This window comes from Lagopus muta, chromosome 1, assembly GCF_023343835.1.
Source record: "Lagopus muta isolate bLagMut1 chromosome 1, bLagMut1 primary, whole genome shotgun sequence".
Taxonomy (NCBI): domain Eukaryota; kingdom Metazoa; phylum Chordata; class Aves; order Galliformes; family Phasianidae; genus Lagopus; species Lagopus muta.
The window spans coordinates 124,188,349-124,209,199 of NC_064433.1; the positions used below are offsets into that span (position 1 = coordinate 124,188,349).

The 20,851-nt window shown below is 40.2% G+C and overlaps 1 protein-coding gene across 2 annotated transcripts in view; it reads right to left on the reverse strand.

Moving 5' to 3' along the window:
* The window catches only part of SHROOM2 (shroom family member 2), a 121,312-nt gene that overhangs the window by 59,335 nt on the left and 41,126 nt on the right, over nt 1-20,851 (reverse strand). For both annotated transcript variants that reach the window (XM_048938711.1, XM_048938700.1), the window contains exon 2: nt 13,362-13,513. In XM_048938711.1, coding sequence (XP_048794668.1) covers nt 13,362-13,513 — 152 coding nt within the window. The remainder of the gene's footprint in view (nt 1-13,361; nt 13,514-20,851) is intronic.

Here is a 20,851-nt window from a genome sequence, read left to right on the forward strand (position 1 = left end):
AACTGAATTCATCTGCACACTTCTGCATAAACCAAGGTACGGATTCTGATGCAAGGTATTTGTGGAAAATCTCACAATAAATAATGATACTGTATCCATTTTGCAAGTCGTGACTACATCACCATTTTTAAATCCGGAGTGGAGAATATGCCTTTTTCTGTAAGTGACTTCTCAGCTGTTAGCATTTTTTACACTTGATTTACCCTCCTTTTGCTGGAAAACAAAACTAGGTTGTAATAACGGTGTAAGGGCAGTATAAACTTCCCCAATTGAGCTTTAAGCAGCCTCAAAGAACAGAAAAGATGTCTTTGATATATAACAACATTCACTGAAGAAGGAGACACAATGAATACCACATACGTTCTCCAAGTGATTAAAGAAAGTTCAATATTTTATAGCTTCACCTGAAGTTCAGTGGGGTTAGCAGAAATGTGTGATGTGTTTTTACATGCCAATCTCTACCACGCATTATCATGCCTTAATATAAAACAACAAGAACCAACAGAAGTAGACCCTAACTCTGCTGGGGTCACTCCCCACAGATGCAAAGGGCAGTTTCTGCCTGAGCAATTCATGCTGGAGGAAGCTCCATTAGCCCCATGAGATTAACGATTTTTCTAATGGAGCTGTCTGGTCACCACTAAGCAGATAGAGACAGAAACACACTCTGAGCTCCTGCTCTGGCACCCCACCTTCACAGCATATGTTCTTTAAGAGCAGGAAGCAGTGACAGTCCTAGGAGCAATAACAAACCCCCCCTCTGTCAAATTTATCATTTAATATCTCTCTTCCCCAAAACTGCAGAATTATGTTCACATTTTTCTTTTTTTCCAGTGTTGCTCACTATCACACGCATTTCTACCTGAAAAGAAATCTCACAACCCTTTCTTTAGATGTGCAGGCAGAATACAAAAACAATCATGTACTTACACTCTAATTTCCTCCTGCACTGTACCGTAAAAATCCTGTGCATCCCTATGTGACCTCGACTCAAGCTATGCCCATAGCTGATAATACACAGCCAGGGAAATTTTTTCCATTGGATTTGCTTTCCACATCAGTGAAAGCTGCAGACTGAACAACTCTCTAGCCTTAACACTTCAGGTTTCCCCAAGAGACTAACTGCCACTCTGTTTATCATGATTATCAGCACTTGCACACCGGGATGAAGAGAGCAGTCCAAGAAGATGGGCTGCAGACCTCTTAGATTCTGAAGTAGCAGCCACAAACCAGCCTCAGCGTGTGGCCTCACTGCGTGTCGAGTGGTTCTGCTCAATGACAAGGAACACAGAGACACTGGGTCTGTCAGAAACAGGAGGCAAACGGGCAAAGAGACAACAAAAGGCTCCTCTCAGAGTTACCTCTCCTCTTCTGCACCTGTCCAGTCCACTTCAGCGATCCCACTGCAGAATTTTAATCAGGCCCAATCAAGGCAATGCAGCGTTGCTTCTCCTCTTTCCACATAGCAAACAAGCCACAGAAAAACAACCGAGATGCACCCCAAGCACTTGCATTCCCCAGGTTCGATCACCAGCTGCAGTGCTGGAGGACTCTGGAGCTCCATTTCTGCCAGCCCTGCAGAGCTCTGTCCCCTGGTACCTACCCACAGCCCTGACTCAGGCAGCGGCTTCTCCTGAGGCCCCAAGTACAGCTCCCAGCCCTGTGAGCCTGCCTCACATGGCACATGAGGGTGCACGCCTGGGTCCCAGCCCCCAGCCAAAGCAGAGCAGAGCCAGGACCCCTGCCACCCTCCAGACAAAGACTGTCCTCCTCTCCTCCTCCTCCTGCACTAATCCATGCCGCTGCGTCAGCTTAGGGGTTATAATTAGATTTGTGAAGGAGCCTTGCTGCCGCTCCAAGCCAAGGGGCAGCAGCAGTTTTGGTTAGTCACACTGGGGAATTCCACCAGATAGGCCCTGGTATGCACTGCCTGCCCTGCTCATCTGGGAAAGCTGAGGAAGGATGTGAAATCAATCCAGGGGACTCCTGGGGGAGCAGGATGGCAGGGCAATTTCCACTGTTAAATTGCAGTGGTGCTTGAAATGGCACTTGGAAAGTGTGTTCAGATTTTACCATTTAAACTGTCTCTTTCAGTTTCCCCTCCCTTTGCTTTTGCAATCTTCAAAGCAAATGCACAGCTAATGGTCCCGGCTGGGACACTGCACTGTAAAGAAGTTACCATTCACCTAGGACATTACGAATCTGTTCATGCAGCAAAGCTAGAAGAAATCTCCAGAGCATCTGGACCTTTTAAGATCCTATGGCTTTTTAGCAGCATCTAAGTCATATTCTTCCTATAAAACTTCCTTTATGTTAAAACAGCCAGCCAGTCCGCTCAGTGAGCAACTCTGCCCCAGAGGGAGAAGCTGCCAGTGATATCCCTAGAAATTAATAACCTAAATATGCAGAAAGGCACTGGGAATCATCTCTGCCTATGGAGAAGAGTAATAGCTATGCCTTCCCATTCCAAAGGGAGACTTACTACAAAAATTCTGAGGAGCTCTTCCAAAGGATAATCTATTCACACCTTTTGAAAACAGCAACCTCATTCCATATTCACACTCCTATTCCCCTGTAACTGGCCAGATTTATGTAGAAGCTTGTTATGGCTGCTGACAACCACCATATCCGAGGATGTAGTAAGAGGCTGCACAAAGGTTATTTGGGGGAAGGTTAAAAAATACATTTAATTCTACTGTGCCCTTAAGGACCAGTCCAGGAGGAAGAGAAACCTTCTTACACACTGGAATGTGCTCAGACTAGGTTTTCCACAGGTTCATGTAGGACCATGCATTTGTATTGGTTCTGTGCAATAACATACGAGTGATTGCCACATGAAACTTGCTTCACCACAGCATTCTTAACCAATTGCCGGACCCACTTCCTAAGTATGCAAAACAAACTGCTTTCTACAGGTCACAGGAAAACGTGCTTATAATTGCAAGTGAAATGCTGGAAGTACCACTGCTTTCCCTAAGCCCCCAAATTTATGAAAGAGTAGAAGGTGGTCAAAAGGACAAGAAGCAATGTTATTTTATGAAAGAGTATTTGCATTTCAGTCAGAATTCTAGTTAAAACAGCATATGGCAGAATTACACAGATGCAAAATTGTCCTGTAGCTCCACTGTGGGAACTTGCTGAAAATTAGATGGTATAGGGCTAAAACTTTCTCAGCCAGATTGCAATATTCTATCTAAAAATGACTTCATATTATATAAAGATGAAGGCATTATATTCTCACAGATGTTAAAGCTATTACACTGAGTTGTTCTTGTGAGTTACCTGAATGAAAGTAAGTTAGCATGATCCCTTGCTTATCAACATTAACACACTTGCATACCCACTGAATTCAGAAACAGACTTTCATTTCGTGGGTCACTTTTCCAACATTGCTTCTAAAAGTATAAAACCTACATCATCATCATAATAATAATAATAATAATAATAATAATAATAATAATAATAATAATAATAATATTATCATGTGCACAAGGATACGCAGTGACAAATACTATTCTCTACTTGGCGACTACTCAGCAAAAGAAAAAAGTAAAGTCATGCAGAAAAAGGGACTGCTTCTGGAATTTTCAGCAAGAGGTCCATCTTCACTCAACCTAGCAGAATAATAAATTGCATACTGTGAGTACTATTGAATGCACTATCTGAAGAGTTAATAGTATTAGAATTCCATTGTCACAATGTCAAAAAGAGGAAAGAAAGTGATAAAAAAGGAAGCGTCCCCACAATGTTAATGTTATAGGAAAACCTCACCCCCTAAACATAGCTAGCTAATAGGATTTTTAATTTGGCTTTCAAAGGCTTTTTTTTTTTTTTTTTTTTTTTTTTTTTCTCCAGAGAAATGCCATGCACAAAGATTTAAGCATACTGAAGAACTGAGACTTTTCAGTATTTTGAGGTGAAATGTCCTCTCACTCAAGGCTTCTCAGCCATGTACCTGCTCCTCTCCAAGAGAGGAGTGCTAAGTAAGTACTCCAGGATCAATTTTTCAGTTTTAGAAGGAAATGGAGTCTACAGATAACTTCACACACTCTGGCATGACAATAAAATTTTGACCCTGGCTTTGTAATCATGGTATTCAGTCTACACAGTAACAGATTACACTTTTCATTAAAAACTACCTTTTTCTTAAGACTGGAAACAAGATTCCAAACTTAATAAAAATTCCTGCATGCCACAATCTGAGCTTCTAGAAAGCTTGAGCTCCTTACTGAGAATTAAGATCCTTTTAACTTGAAAACAGAACAGGCCAAGAATTAACTCCAACTTTACTGTCATCCCCAGAACTAGAAAACAGTGATTCATTCTAAAAAATCTTTACCAGGAACACACTTATCAGTTTTGCTGATAAAGGTTTCTCAGATGCATATTTTGCTTGTTTTAGCAAACAAAATTATGGCAGGTGTTCTGTTTATCACGGGGAGCAGAGGCACAGACCAAGCAGCGCCGGCTTTCCAGTGCGTTGCTGATGGTGGCTGTCCCAGTCCCTCTGCTGCCTGACTGTGGCTATCTACATGAAGTTCACTTCCCACTAACCTCTTGACCACCTTTCCTCACGTATATAGCTTGCCACTAGAAATACAAAGACAAAAAACAGTTTAAAACCTGAACAGGCAGTAGGCATGCTTCCCCTTTGAGATCTCTTGGGAAGCACATTACAGATGCTTTGCTCTAGACTGACCTTCCTGCATCATTAAAATACACATTATCCTATTTAATTTAGGAGCTCTTATCCAAAAGAGATCATATTCTAAGGAAGAAATTTCTAACTTACTACATTCATCGTTAAAATGCCTTTTAAATTGTTTCATGAAAACAGCCACAAGAGAGCGCTAACAGCAAAGAATTAAACGATGGGAGAATAAGGACTTACACCTACTCAGAAAATAAAAATAACTGTTGTTGTGGGCAGGCAGTCTTATTTGAACATTTAAGTTCTCAGACACTTAACTGCTACAGGCACAATCTTCAGAAGCCAAGATTCTAGGTGTCTTAGCTCTTGAATGCTGACTTTGAGACACATCCATTGCTCTTCGTTTTCAAAGGGAGATTACTCAGCAGTTTTTTTCATGTTACGCACCTTTAAAATGGCTCGCTTAATCTGTGACTCCTGAAATTAACCTATTTTCTGATATCTCCATATGTTTTCACTGAACATTTCTATCTCACTAAAACTCAGAGCAATGAGCTAAAACATCGAAACTGTGTTTGCGGTTTTGCTTTTTTGGTCTCTATGCCCTGACTAGCTGAATATCTCGTACTCCTTTCTTAGTTGCCTTTCCAAGGAAAGCACTGATAAATTCTAACCACATTCACAAACAAAAATAGTCAGCTTACATTTCTGGAAGCAGCAAATGGAATGGCAGCATTTTTTTCCACGCAAAGTAAGAGGAGTTCCTGTTTTCATAATTTCAGCTCCCACTATCTTATCATAAAAGGAAATGACTTACAAAGTTTCCCTAAAAAAACTGACCAAAAATTTGAGAACAGAAAAATAAAATAAAACTGTGCTTAGCTTATGGACTTATGGTGGAAGTGAGAGGGTTACAAAGAAAGTGAAGGAGTAGTAAAATTAGTCTATTATTACTGAGATGTCTTTAAATGGAAAACTGAACCAGTATTTTGACAGAAAAGTTACTGACATATTTTTATGATACAGGTATCTATCCCAAACCTTAACATTTCAGCAGAGACTCATACCCTACCTTAAACATGTATTCACACCTCCTAAACTCACACAAAGACTAACATCATTGCTCTTGACCACAACAAGATTACATGTAGCATTGCTCTTTGCTTTCTCCTCTGCATTTCTCGGGTAGCCAATCCACCTGAACCCTGGCCTACTAGTCACCACGTCTGAAAATGGAGCAAAGAAGCCATGCTGGAAGGAGAATTATCTTGTTGCAGCAGAGAAGAGTAACTTTTTGTCTTTCCCACAGCCTAGGAAGTTGCACTTAACACAAAAAGAATCTGAAGTGATACCTAAAATCCTCTGCTTCAAACTGTGAGAACAAATAAACACAAATACATTATCAAGTCTTACTGCCCTTAGAAATAATGGGAGTTCAGTCATTAACTTGGGCAAATCGGGATTTAACCACCATAGTTTCCTCCAGTCTTTTTCATACCTCAGCCCAACTGTACAGGCTTGAGCAGGATGGAACAGCAATTTCATTCCTAAGACAGACATACACTGCTGACAATGAGGTATTAAGCTGTATGAGGTAAGAAATCAATCTTCCTGCCTGGTAAATTCACAATAGACTACTATGATACAGCTTTCATATTCTGGAACTGTTTCTCCTAACTCTGTCTTGGGGAACTAGACAGGCACAACTGAGATGAGATAAAAATGTTGATCATGGGATTTATATTATATATATTACATAAATACTTTTTTGTCATTATTTTGTGTATATTCTGCTACCTTTTGATTTCTAGATAGTATTGAACTCCTGAAGCCATTCTTTTACCTCAGTTTTTGTCATGATTTACCAGAATTCCTCCAAAACATAATAAAATATTTCTTTAGTAAGTCTTTATCATCTGGAAACATCTAAAACGCTTCACATATTGAATAATTGGCTCCAAATGCTGCTTCAAGTTGGGTTTACATTCAAATATTTCGGAAATTATCATGCTATGTAAGCAAGGGGCTAAAGAAATTAACCTTTAACGTGAGTACAAAAAAAGGCTTCGTGCACCAGTAATGCTGAAGAAAAATGCAGCCTCTCACAGGGCAAGCAGCAGCAACAGCAGAAGGAATCAAAATGCATTGGGAATTTCCGATTCTCTCACTGTGACCAAGGTGAAAGAGCAGGAGTCAGAAGCAGGCAGCACAGCAGCCTTTGGACTTCACTCTCCACCAATGCCTTTGTCCAAGACAGAGTTAGAAACAACAATGTGCAGCCAACTGTACCAGACCAACCTGGTGCCCTCAGCAAGAAGGAACTTGTCAGCTCCTTGGAGCATGTGACCATGGAAACTCTGCTTTGCTCATGGCCAGAAGGCATGGCTATGTGTTGCCTCGGAGCTGCTTACCACAATGAGCTTACAGTTCTATGGCTAGCTTACATGAACGGAACTTCCTTACAAACCACATTCCCAATAGTGGCGTTTCTATGTAGATGTGGTGCTTTCCCACACTAGTTTCAGCTATGATTTACCTAACCATGTCCAAGGTTATCCAAAAAATGGGAGTGGGGAAGGAGAGTTCCTCCACTCCCAGCGCATTTTAAGAGACAGCGCGACTTCAGTTTGTCTCATTTCTGGTTGAAACCTTCTGGCCACACAATGCAAATTATTGAATCTCCCCAAAGAACAACGCCACAAGCTAGGATGCTTCAGGTTTTATGTGGGAAAGATATTTTGCTCAGACATGCTCTAGGCCAGATCATACTTTGAAGACATTCCCATCTCTTTTTCTTCCCCATCAGATGTCATGCCCCAGCTTGGCTCCCTGCCTGCCAGCAAGGCTACTCCATGAGCCAGACCAGTGAATGCATCTTGATTTGAATTGCAACTCAGCCAAAATTCCCCCAAACCCCTACTCTACAATGGAGCAAAAGCATAAGGGACACGTAGCTCAACAGTACAGTGCTGCAGCTGTGTCTCTGTAAGAGACCTTGCTGTGCCAGGTAAACCAGTAGTATGAAAATTCAGCAACCATGACCATAAAATAATGGTGTCTTGTTTAAGAGACAAGATGAAACTTTGTTCAGTAATTCAGTAGCTGAAGTTGCAATACTCCTGTATTTTTGCCCTTCTTTTAAGTATTCATATTTCTGGAGTTAGGAGTTGGACCCAGAACTTTTAAAGAAATCTTTTATGATCTTTGCAAATTCGAGGGTGTTACGTGTAGTTACACCACCAAGTACAGAACAAAATCTCTACACTTCACATGGTAGGCTACCTGACATGAAAAAACATGTAAGCATCCAGATTTTCAATGTAGTCAGTCCTTTACCTTCAGGAAGTAAGAAGAAATATGTAATCTAAAATCCAAATAGCACAAGGAGAACTTCAACATACTGGAACAGAAGCATTACTGCCCCACTGAACTTGTGCGCATACATGTCAAAGATCTTAACTAGGATTTAAAAAAAACCAAGAAAGCAACACAAACCAACCAAACCTCTTAAGTGCTTAAAAGCAACCCCAAACAATTAAATATTTCAAAAAGCATGTAACATACATAGAAGCATTCGCTTCAAATGGAAAGATTCCTGAAACAGAAAACGACTCATTTAGTCTTTCATGGACAGAGTTATGACTGTCACAGTCAGGAGACAGAAGAGATGTAGAGTATTTGCTGCTACCCAGCACAGTTAAATTCTGTGTGCCCAAGTGAAAGTATTATGTGAAATTAAGTATTATGTGAAATTAAGACCCACAAATTTTTGAATGTGCACCTGCTTCCCCTCTTACCCAAGGGGCTACATATTGCAGTCTACCACTTAAACTGGAATTCACCTGGTGAAAGTAGTGTTAAGAACAAATTTGCTGTTATATATTTCTGGTTAAATCCTGTAAGCACTTGTACACTTCATCTTCAGTATGCTGAGCACTCTCACTAAAGTCGATGGGACTACTCATGCTCAGAATTAACTATTTCAACAAGTGCTTGCAGGACTGAAGGAAGAAAAAAAAACATTCGTGACTCACAGGTTATTACTGGTGGATACATATTCCATTCCACAAAATAAGCAGTATTACCCAATTCTGGTAACTGCAATACAAAACTGAGTATCATTGGCACAAGTAACTTTTTGAGCAAGTGTATTAGAACTATACAGGATTCCCTTAACCCCGAAAATAAATTTCTATGTCTTTTCTACTACTCCAAAATCTCCCTGATGGAGATGACTTAGTAAAATATGGCGATGTTTGTCATATTTTTGGCTTTCTATTATTCAAGCTTGACAGTGAATTTTTTCATATTTGTGAAGAATGAGATTATGCAAGTCACCACAACATAAAAACATGTCAGTCACAACATATGTATCAAGAGAGTCCTGACAGTTGTACAAGGCAAACATTCAAAAACACTAAACAATGATTTGCTCTTTAAACCAGGGACAACACCTCCAATCCGAGGAACTAAAGCTTCTGTTCACTTACAGTGTCAACCAGTATGTCACTAACAAATCATGTTAAGACAACTGAGAAACTAATCAGCCAAAAAATTAAGAAATAAAAGCGCTTTTTGGCTAAACATCCCACCAAAGAGACAGTTGGCATGGGAAACACCCAAACACCTGAGTGCAACTGCTAGGATGGAGGTGAAGGGAACACAGATTTGTACCATTTCTGCATATATGTAATTGAGTAACTGTGCCAACAGTTAAGACAAGGAGGTGAAATGGTCCTCATCAGGAGGCTTTCAATGTATAATTTGTTGAAAACATGAAGGTGCATGTACATTCTATTCTCACGTCCATGCCTTACTGTCAGTAGTGCAGGGTCAGGCAGTTGGAGAAGTGGGAGAAGGGTGATTGCAGCCTGGCCAGCCCCAGGCCTGCCCACACAGCCAGCCATGAACACGCTGGAGCATGAGAGGGGCTCCTTGCCAGCTCCTCCACAGTGTCCTGCTGAGTACACAAAGTGCACAGAGGTTTATTCTGCTGTTACTTGGAGCTCCTTTACGGGAAAGCCGTGATACCAACCCCTTCATACTCACAGGAAGTGTGTCTGAGATAGGCTTATTATGCACTGTGCCACTGAAAGGGCAAGTTTCCTTTGCACTCATCTGGTTTCTGCCTCCACCTCTTCAACCTTGGTAACTTGCTGGCAGCAGAACAGGAGACACTAGAAAACACGGCCCTGAGCTGGAGACTGGGGCAGGAATGCATCCTGCTGCACAACCTGACATGTATATCTTGCTCCTCGTTCAATCACAAGAAGAAAAAAATAATTCCAAACTTTCACGGCTTTGTGGCATTTGCTTACATCTAGCATGTACAAAGCAATGGACATTATATTTAATCAGTGGAAGAGATTACAACCACCTCAGTATTGAGACCCAGGGCAATTTTACATGTTCTTATATAGACACATATACATCTATTCTGAAAGAAAAGAAATTCAAATCTCCTGTAAGAAATGTCCTTTGTATCTTCCTAGGAAAGGAATCTACTCAAGAAATGATTCAGTATTACACTGAAGAACTAGCATGCAATTAGGATGTGTTGTTCTGACAAATCCACTTGAGAAAACAACAAAGTCTCCTGAGTTCTCTATTAATCCAAGACCAAAGGTATACTGCTCTTGTTCAGTTATCAGTACTTGCAAGCTACTTAAATGTTGCATTTGTTGCTGAGCCTGTTGCACAGTCCTCATTTGGCTTAGATCACAAGTATGCAAAGTTCAAAAAGGTTAAAAATAAAATAAAATAATAATAATAATAATAAAGCAAAGCATATGCACTGGTAGACAGTAAATTTAGGCTTAGTATTTGATACCACAGGCAATTTACTTAGAAAAAAGTACTTTCACCTCCTATACAGTTCAATACATAAAAACAATCTTGTGGAAGCCAGGAACCACTGCTGAACCACAACAACCATTCCAGAAAGATTTGCTACAGTCACAAGTTAATTAAGTGAATGAAATGTGCTACTTACTAAGGCAACACTTTTTCACTTGGTGTTAGCTTTGTGTAAATTGGACTTCTAAAACAGAAATAGCATGCCCGAATACTTCCCAGGTACAGAAATAGATCAATAAAAGATCAGGATTTGACATTACTGCATGAAATAGTGATCTGCACAGAGGAATTTCACGTAGATGTTCACCTCAGAAGTGATGAATAAAAACTTGATATTCCAGATATTGGGAACTTCACAATGTTCCCGAAGAATTTTGCTAAGAAGTAATAGGATAAATATGGTTAAAACTAAGATTCTTTTAACCTCCAGGACTGGGTTGTTGAGTTTCAAACCATTTATCAGCTTTGTGCTTCAGATTATCACACTGGCACCCACAGGAAATAAAACGTTATTAACACTACAGAAAAGCATCACAGTGTTAGACAAAGAACAGAGGACAAACAAACAAAAGGAAGCTATGAGGAAGATTAACACATCATCTTATGCATAACTCTATGAAAAGGAATGGTGGGATTTTTCCCATTCTCCAAACAGAACAGTAAGGGTGGATCTAAAGAAAACTGAAATAGCCTACAAATGCTAAGGCAGCCAGCCATTTCAAGATCACTGTAAGTAATTAATGTGCAGACTGCTTCCAAAAGTGGTGGTTCTATCCAGCTGAAAACCTGCTTCCCCAAGTCATTTTGCAGTCAGATCAGTTCCCTGATCCAATTCAATCCAGACCTGCAGGAGTGCTCATACAAAGACTACACAACTGGCTTGCTTAAAGACAGGACTGTTTAAAGCACTCATAAAAATTCAGCCTAAGATTTAGAGCAAACAAGACGAAACAATACTGTTGTTCAAACCATAACTTCTGCAACAAGACTTTTATAAAAAACCTGCATCATTTGAACTTCCAACAGGAAAAGAAAAGCTGTTTCGGCATACAGAGAGCAATGCATGAGAACAAGTTGGCCAGGAATAAAATGAGTCTGGGTGTTTAAAGGTTTCTGACCGTCAAAGGACTGATGTCCTAAGGCAACTTTCCAACAGAAAGAGCAAAGCTGAAAACACCCAAACAAAAACTCTGGCTAATTTCATTCAGTACTTTTTATTAAATTTTATCTAATATTATGCAGGCTTGCCAATGACCTAAAAAGCTCTTGCCTGTTTAAGCAGCTATAGAATTCTTCACTAATTTAGGACAAAAATGTTTTCCCTAACAGCCACTAAATCAGCCTCTTGGCCAGAGCAGCTAGGTTGACTTGCCCGCTGCACATGGGCTGAGGAAAGAAAAAGAGGAGTGACGAGAAAGGAGTGATGAAAATCCATCAGCTTTGCACCAAACTGCATGCAGGCATGCATAGCAATGGCACACTGTTGCCTGTGAAGTGCAGCCACAAATCCCTAGACACAGATGAGTGCTTGATTAGCTGTATGAAAGTTCTCCAAAAGCACGTGCATGGGGAGAAATACTGATGAATGATGAGAATGGCTTAGGTCTGTCTACTGCTAGGTTATTTCAGGAACAAGCTTTCGGCCATTTCCAAGGTCAGACCAGAATTCTCAGATTTTTAGCAAATTACAATCACACAAGTGAAAGCATTACAAAAGAGGGAATATTTTCACTTGGTCTGAAGTTATGTATTCTAATTAAGACTTGCTGCCATGGCAGATTCTTCAGTGTCTATAAAGCTTCCCAATTCTGAAGTTCTCCATTTTGTTGACAGAAACAGCTGCTATAACCTTCACTTTTTTTTTTTTTTTTTTAACAGGAATAGCCAGTGTAAGTTGAAAATGCTGAACATCAATATGATTTCTAAGATGCAAGAATGTTATTAGCCTAAGATCACAAACATTTCAGGAGAAGTTCTGGAAGGTCATTTCTGAGGACAGACTCTGTTTACCTGCAAAAGAAATCCAAGCTCCCACGACTGCATCTATCAAAAACACCTTAAACCACAGGTGAAAAGCATGCTTACACACCTGTCCTCTATCAGTGCTTTTACACAAAACATGGTGCTTATTTGAGACAATTTCAGACAGCTCAATATATTTACAGACTGGCTTTATCATCCATGTCAAACACAATTCTCAGCATTTTCAGCATTGCAACAAAATTCTTTTTGATTCTAACAAAGGCATCAAAAATACACATGAAAGACTGCTTGCAATGTTTTGATAAAATCAGAAAGTTCATACTGATTAGTGACAAAGATTATTTCTCGCTCACTTTACCAGCTTTTTTTTTTTTTTTTTTTTTTTAAGTAATTGTTCAATTTAACCTGATTTTAGCACCTGTTCACAATGCTGGAGACTCTAAATATTCTCACAAAGCAGGAGCTTCTGCTTTGTTCTCACTTCCAGAAGCTTCATACACAACCCACACCCCAGATTCAAACTGGCCTGTACTAAAAAGCATTACCAGTGTCAGCTCACAAACAAAGAGGAAGCAGGGCAAGGTGGACAGTATGCTTCAGTTCTGTATTCCAAGAGGGAAGAATGGAACAGAGGACCTACTCCTCCCATTATAGCAGTATTCAAAAAATGCACACCTCAGTTTTTGCTTTAATCAAGAGGCCACCTCTACCCATGTCTTCTTCTTTAAAGATCCTGTGTTCAAGAAGGAAGCAATGCTACTCAACATGAACTAAACGAGCTATAGTCTCAACAAGCCTTGGCAAATTCAGTTGTTCAGCAGATGAGAGACTAAAATACATTTGGTTTCCCAGCTGATTATCACAAGCTTACCTTTTTACAACAAGCTTTAGTGTCTTGTGTGAGCCTTTCACCAGACAGATTGCTTCTTGTCGGAACCCAGAGAGACCCACATCATTGATGCCAACAATTTCATCCCCAGCCAGCAACTTGTCCACAGAAGCAGCTTTACTCCCATCTTCAATCTGAAGAAAAAATCAAATCAAATGCGCAGAATTACTGAGGTTGCACAGTGACACATTTAAAAATAAGGTAACGGAGTTTCAATATTGGCTTGATGCAACAATTCCAACAGTAATTAAGTGGCTAAGACACCTTAAAAAAAAGTTACAAACACTATAAAGAAAGAATAATGATACAGAGAAAATCAGAACAGGAAAGAAAAATAGGGGGAAACCTCCTGAGAAGATTAGAAAACTCCGTGGAAATTTGGAAGTCAAAAGGATATGTGATCTGGAGATCTGCTCAATACAGTACAGGTAACGATACTTGCAAATACTGCTCTGGGCAGGCATCTTAAAATCTAGTTCTCCAGAAAAGCTCACCAATTCTAGTAACCATACAGTCAACAACATTAACCCACACAGTCAATTTCAAAAATCCAGCATCCTGTAAGACCTCAAAATATTGCATCACCATCTGGTCTGGAAAATAAGCTTATTTTCATCAGACACGTAACATTTTAGAAAATATCTGAGAATTTACAGTCCATACAGATTATTCAGAGCTCTAGCTAGAGGAAGAGATTATGATCTGAGATCTAAGCCATTAATATAGCATGTTGCACTGCCAAAGAACACAGCCATACCAAGGGATACACACTGGAAGATTGTTTTGCTTCTATTACATGCACTGAATTTTTACTTGTTTAACTATTGATAATATGCAGTGAAACATGAACACAACAAATTTAAGAGTCGCTTTTTGGCAATTCCAAGAAGAAAACACTCCCATTAAAAGTTGTCCATTTTTAGAATGTAAAAGAAATCCCAAAAGCTCAACCTGCCAGACTAACAAGTACTAACAGTTTAAACTGATTTCAAACATAGCTACAAACGTTGAAGACCTTGCAATTCAGGCCCCAAACTTGTGTGGTTTGCTCCTTTCTTTTTTGCAGACCAAAGCACCTTCTGGCCTCTCAGTTGCTTGGAATCATGACCTATGCATTTAGGTTTCTTTATTCCTCCCTCACTTGCTCATAATCCATATCTCATCTCCTCTTACAGACTTGACACTTTATGTTCAAAGCAAAGATTTTAATTTATGTCTTCATTTTATTTTGCCTCCATTACAGTATCTCCAAGTCCCTTATTATTAAATGCCAGTGAATCTACAAAGCAAAACCCCTTGTAATTGCCCCAGCAACAGAAAACTTCATAAAGAACAGCCAAAGTCAATCATCAACAAGGTAAATCGCAAGGAAGCCTAACTTCATGAAATCCAGATCTCACGGTACAGGTTATAGGGATACTCCAGCAGTGAAAGTCTAAATTAAATAACCTAATAAAATAAGCAATATCTCTTGATGAAAGTCCATTAGGATGATCTCATGCACCACAGCAATCTCATTTAATACACATAAAAGCTCTCTTTATGTAATTTCAGGATAGATGTTCTTAAAAATCTTCAGACCTTTAAATCTAAGCCCAAAAGAATGTCATGTAAAAATGCCTAGTCTTAGACATCATTCCAAAACACTCACTATTCATACTAATTGAGTAGCTGAATTTTCAGAACTTCTTATCTTAATAAAAACACAGATAATTAAAGACAGAGTAAGTTTCTACACGCCGATACATCTAGCTCTCAAGCTGTGACCTGCCTGTGACCTGCTTGCCTATCTTCTGAACGTCAAGAATTTATGAAAATATTCAATTCTCAGATCAAATCTACAGTAAAGTTGAAAGCTGGGGAGCAGTGGAAATCATTTAAATGCAGGTCAAGATTTGAAATCAGCATTGTTGAGAATGGAGTGTCTGCCCTACTAAGAACACCAAAGCTAGGCAGAGCTAAACCAGAGAACAAACAACAGGGGACTCATGAATCACAACCCTCCTCCTAAGTGGCAATCAACAGTCTTTCAATTATCCAGATGCATTTCTAGATTGCTTCGGAGGTCTAAAACCCAGCAGGTCAGAATAGTGGAGGGAAAATGCTAATGAAAGGCAGATTTGAATCAGAGAGATGTAAGGAGAAGGTCAAACAGAGGTGAAAAAAAAGAAAAATAAGTTGCAGGAGCACACATTACAGAATGTAGATGCCAACCCACTGCAGCTCAGCAAAGTACCAACTCAATAAAAGGGGTGAGAAGTCCATGTGCCACATGGATGTCAACAACTCAGAAGTCAGGGCTTGAAGACCTTGACAGGGTCTTTTTATTGCCTTAAAAAATAAAAAAATAATTAAAAAAATTCTGTCTCCTAGGGTTTCAAGGAATGTTCATTGTTCTCTGTAAGCATGTTTGTTTTTTCTTTAGGCTGGCAATGCACTGACTGCAGGGAGTATTCAGTTACCTCCTCAGAGTTTTCATTTCAGCAGGGAGGCTACACATTCCACACAGCGTAAGCTTTCCAAACAGACTCTGACTGTCCAAAACATTAACCACCCCCACAAAGAATAAAAAATAATAATTAAAAAAAAAAAAACACATACAAAAAAATCAAACACTGGAACCCAGAAAAAGGCGTACCACAACCTAAGCACAATCCTGAAGCTGATCCCCTGAAAACTGGAAGTGGCTTCCATTAACATGCTGCCTCCAAATCAGTTGTTGATAGGGAGAATAAAAACTACACATCCATTCACAGTAAGTCTCCTCGAGCTGAACAAATTCAAACATAAATTTTTGTTACTGTCTCTACCTCAGGGCACTGTATGGCTGCACGAATGCCATCATTCCACTTGACAATGCGCTCTTACTGGAAACGGGACTGTTGGCTACACAGAAAAAATAGTTCCTTCAGTTACACTACAGGTAATTTAGACATAGTGACTGAAAAATGCAGTGGATTTTGCACACGTCTAATGAAAAACAGACATGAAGATTAATGAGGAAAAGATCTCTGAAAGCACAGTGCTTATCTGTCTCCTCTGCTCACACTTACACAGTGCCATTCCAGTTGCTCTTCCAGGTTTTCTCTTTTTTCTATTTACTACATTTTGCCCCCCCTCCTTTTTTTTTTTTTTTTTTCATTCAATTCTTTACATGTTTTCCAGCTTTAGTACTGCAAATCCCAACCAACATACGTAAACTTTCTAGCACTAGCAACTATACTTGAAAAACTCACCCTTATTTTTCACACCTCAGACATGAATTTATTTCACTCATCCATCCACCAAGTAAAATATGGCATGCTACAGCAGAATTTAAACCCACATTTTAAGAGTTAAGCTCGTATTGCTTATTTAACCAACACAATTTCTTTCTGAGTTTCAGGTGCCCAGAAAGACCAACAGGAAAGAGTTGAAAACAAAGTCTTGAGGGAAGTTTTAAAATGAAATCTTCCACAAAAAATCAGCAAGTCATGGACAGTGGGCAGATGTGATGGGGGGACAGCCCCGAGCAAGACGCAACCAAGAAAATTAATGTTTTTCTTATAAATAAGAAACCTAAATCTCTGAAAAACAAGCACAGCTTTACTGCTCACCTTGGATGGTTAGGAAGAGTTCTAGAAATCCCCTCAAACCATCTTTTCAATATGTATGAACAAATCAGACTCCTCTTATTATGCTAAGTTAATAAGACTAAACAGCATGACTTCCTATCCTTAGCAGGGACGCCAATATTGCAACAAAAAAGTGTTTTCAAGAGGAGAGGAAGAGGATGTTTGCTGATGGAAAGCATCTGTTTAGACAGCCTCCAACTCTCACTCTTCTGTCCTTGATGACCTCCCTGTGGCCATGAACAAAGGCAAATTTCAGGACCATGCATGAGTGAGGGTTGGAACCACAGGCTTCTGCTGGCATAGCAAATGGACATTAAGTGCTGCATCCCAAAGTCATTCTCGGCTATAAAAAAAAACCCAAAAGAGGAAAAGAGAATACAAGAAGTATACACAGGTAATGGTTAAGACAACAGTGTGAGTGAAAAAAAAAACATCCACAAACATACTGAAGCATGTGCAGTTCTGTCAGTGTAAAGGAGAGAGGGTTTCAAGCAGGGCAGTGGAGAGAAGTGCAACAGCTAGACAAACCAACGTATTCCAGGGACACTTAGGGTCTGGATTCCCACTGTTGGTAACACATGTGAAAGGTAAAATAATAGCTTATGTCTGCAGCTTTAAAACGTGGTAGTGTTGAGGGGTACACCACTGCCAGAATGTGACCCATTAACTTCTGTGTTTACCAGAGCTGATGCTTTATGTTAAATACCCGCATTCCTCTATAGGCACCTGTATAAACAAGCGGGAGCCAGGTTGGGGTAGTGCAGTGTCACACCAGATATCTTGTTTCATTTACCATGACGACACCGGGACAGCCTTGTCCAGGCTCTGTGGGCAGGGTGGGAGACGGGATGGAAACCCAAGCCCAGAGACAAACACAGGAAAAAACAGCTCCACTTATCAACATTCTGCCATCAGCTGTGATAAACTATCATAACTCACTTCTCGTGCAGCCAAGAAATCATTTTGTGATTGTTTGTCTTGTGAGCATCTAATATGGATTAAAAAAAGAACTAACAATGAACAAACTTCACATGAGATCAGAACCAGTGAAATGTGGGAAACGTTAGCTATTTTGAGTTGCACGGAGTTAAACAAAGGAGAAATACCTTTATAGCTAAAACTTGCCATTTGTGTAACTTGGAGGAAACAACAGAAGCACAGCACAGAGCAAATCCATTCTGAGTGCTTCACTGCAGGATTCATGGGTCAAGCTGGGGCAGGATGAAGTGGGGCTGCAAACTGCACTGCGACCAAACCGAAGGGAAGGCGGTGGGTGCACACATGAATAGGCCCCACACAGGCATGCACATAAAGCCAGCATATGTAACTATGTATTCCTTCCTATCATCTCTTCCCATCTTCAGATTTAGTACCTGAACAGTAGAAGGACACCTGAGCAGGGAACTACCTATGGCCCCATTTGCAGATGAGTTCAGAAGCTAAACTGGAAAAAAAACACACCAGAGCGGTCTGTGGCAAAGCAAGGAATTCACACACACCTTCAGGCCCTCACTGGTTATCTCTCACCAAGCAACCACTCCTCAAGGCTATCAGTCCTATGCTCTGCAACAGCCACTAGACACCAGCCTGGAGGCACAGCTCAGGAAGAATGCTTAACTAGGTGGTACCAACCCACAAAGAGCAGGTCTATCTACTGCCAGCCACTGCTATCAATCTGGTGATGGCTGCACTTTTACCAGCCAAGCATCCGCTAACAGTGATCCTCTTGGGCGGCGCTCCATGTCAACAAAGAAATCTGAATTTCACTGCTGCTTGGTGTCATCCTTCACATCCCACTAGTTATTGCCTATGCTTGTTCTTGCTTGGATTACTATTAAATTTCACAGCAAACTTGGTTAGATTTTAGGACTGTTTGGATCAGGACAGCGTGCTTCTCTAAAGGCAGCTTCTTTCTTCCCTAAACCTCAGTGCTAGGGGAGACCTGAAACCCAGGCAGGGCAATGCTTTCAAAGCTCTCAGCATCACATGGCACAGACTGACTCCGGTCTGACAGGAACACTGCCTTCTGTCAGCAGTGCTGCTTCACAACCAGGCTGGAAACAGTTTTGAAAGGGCAGAGTTCAGCAGTAGGGCACTGTCTTTCATAGCCATTTCTAATTGCCTTATATTTGGTGCATTTGAACAGTTGGATATTTGCCCAGCAATTTCATATTCACTCAGTATTTTTCTTAAAGCAAGTATTCTATTTTGAAAAGCTGTCACTCGGTACAGTTCTTGAATATTTGTTCAATCCTTGATGGTGTCCACTCCTCCCGCGGTCACTTCCCCTCAAACAGGCCACCCTTGTAAGGGATTTACTATAGCTGTAAGAACCGACTCCAGGCTGAAACACGACTTCAGAATTCCTCAAACCAGAAGTGTTTGAGGAGTATGGCAAAAACTCTAACACTATTCTTTTTAAAAAGTGTTTGAAGTTTGAAAAAGTGAACAATGAAGGTTTGTAAAGAAGGTTTGTAAAGCTTTTTTTTTTTCCATTTCATCCATGCCCAATGCTTGTGCAGAACAAACAAACAAAACCCACCCCCAACAGTTCACCTCAATTCTCTTGAAAGCACAGAGAAAGAAGCATCAGGTGAAGGAAGAGGAGCTGCCTGGTACCAGGGGTGTCTGATTAGTCATTAGCACCTGAGGTTTCCTGCACAAATGTTATAGCTCCTAAACAAATTTGCTTTTTCCAATTCAGCGCGATTTATTACAACAGCATGTAGAAAGCGCATCTAGGCCTCCACATCCCCACACCACCCATCCCAGCAGGCCTGCCATATACAACACCTACTCAGGGTAAATACATACATACAAACCCAGGGTTTTAAGGGGATCTTCCTATGCAAGAGCCCCTCTAGGGCAGTGTACATCAGAAAGGGAAACCCCTGAGCCCTGCAGTGGTAACAGCTCAAGGTTTAATTTCTTTTTTTCCTAGTACTTCATCAGCATCCAGACATTCTCCTACTGCTGTTAATTAGTACAGCATTAGTCCAGACAAGCTAAGCACGCCGTGTTTAAGAATCACTTGAGAAATGCTAACTCATTTATTTTCAGCCAAGAGTTCGCTCTTGTATTTTACAGAAGATAATGACACTTGAACCACAGGAATCTATATGAACTTACGGATATGTTAGTTTTTAAAATGCATTTCCATCTTTTTTCTTCCAAAGTGACAAAATGTAAGAAAGGAGCTACATGCCCATGCTGTGAAAGGCATACATATTGGCAGAAAGCCAAAATAGGACTTATTTTGCTATGTAGGGTTCACTTATTCTCACACACCTTCCATCAAAGAAGTTTGAAAGGGTTGGCTTACAGGTATTTTCTTGTGCAAATTTAGTTACAGATGATTATATATAGACTGTTTATGTATCTAATCTCTGCAGTTAACATTAAGCATTCTTTATAGGCCTACATTTTTGTACTTACAGCTACCATGAACAATGATAAGAACAGATAAAAAAGGAGGTTGTGCATAGAAACAACTTGCGTTTTATCTTTTCAAACTGATAACAAGAACAGAATTCCTAGAGAAAAAATATGACCTGACAAAGTAATCTTTACGATCATAAGGTTCAAGGCTTTTACTTTGCTTTCTGCCTTCCTGTTCATCCCAGGAAAATAGCATCACAGCTTGCCAACATGCCCTTGACAATAACATGCTGAGTGCAACCCAACAGTCTGTGCAATGCCACTGCATTACTAGGGAAAAGGCATGACTTACTGACAAAATAAAAAATAACTACTATGGAGTGTCTGTGCAGTCATGCAGGAATGACTCTGCAATAATTACGATGGAAAAGTCCTTTTTCACTGACCTTATACACTGTGAAGAACTCCAACAGGCCTCAG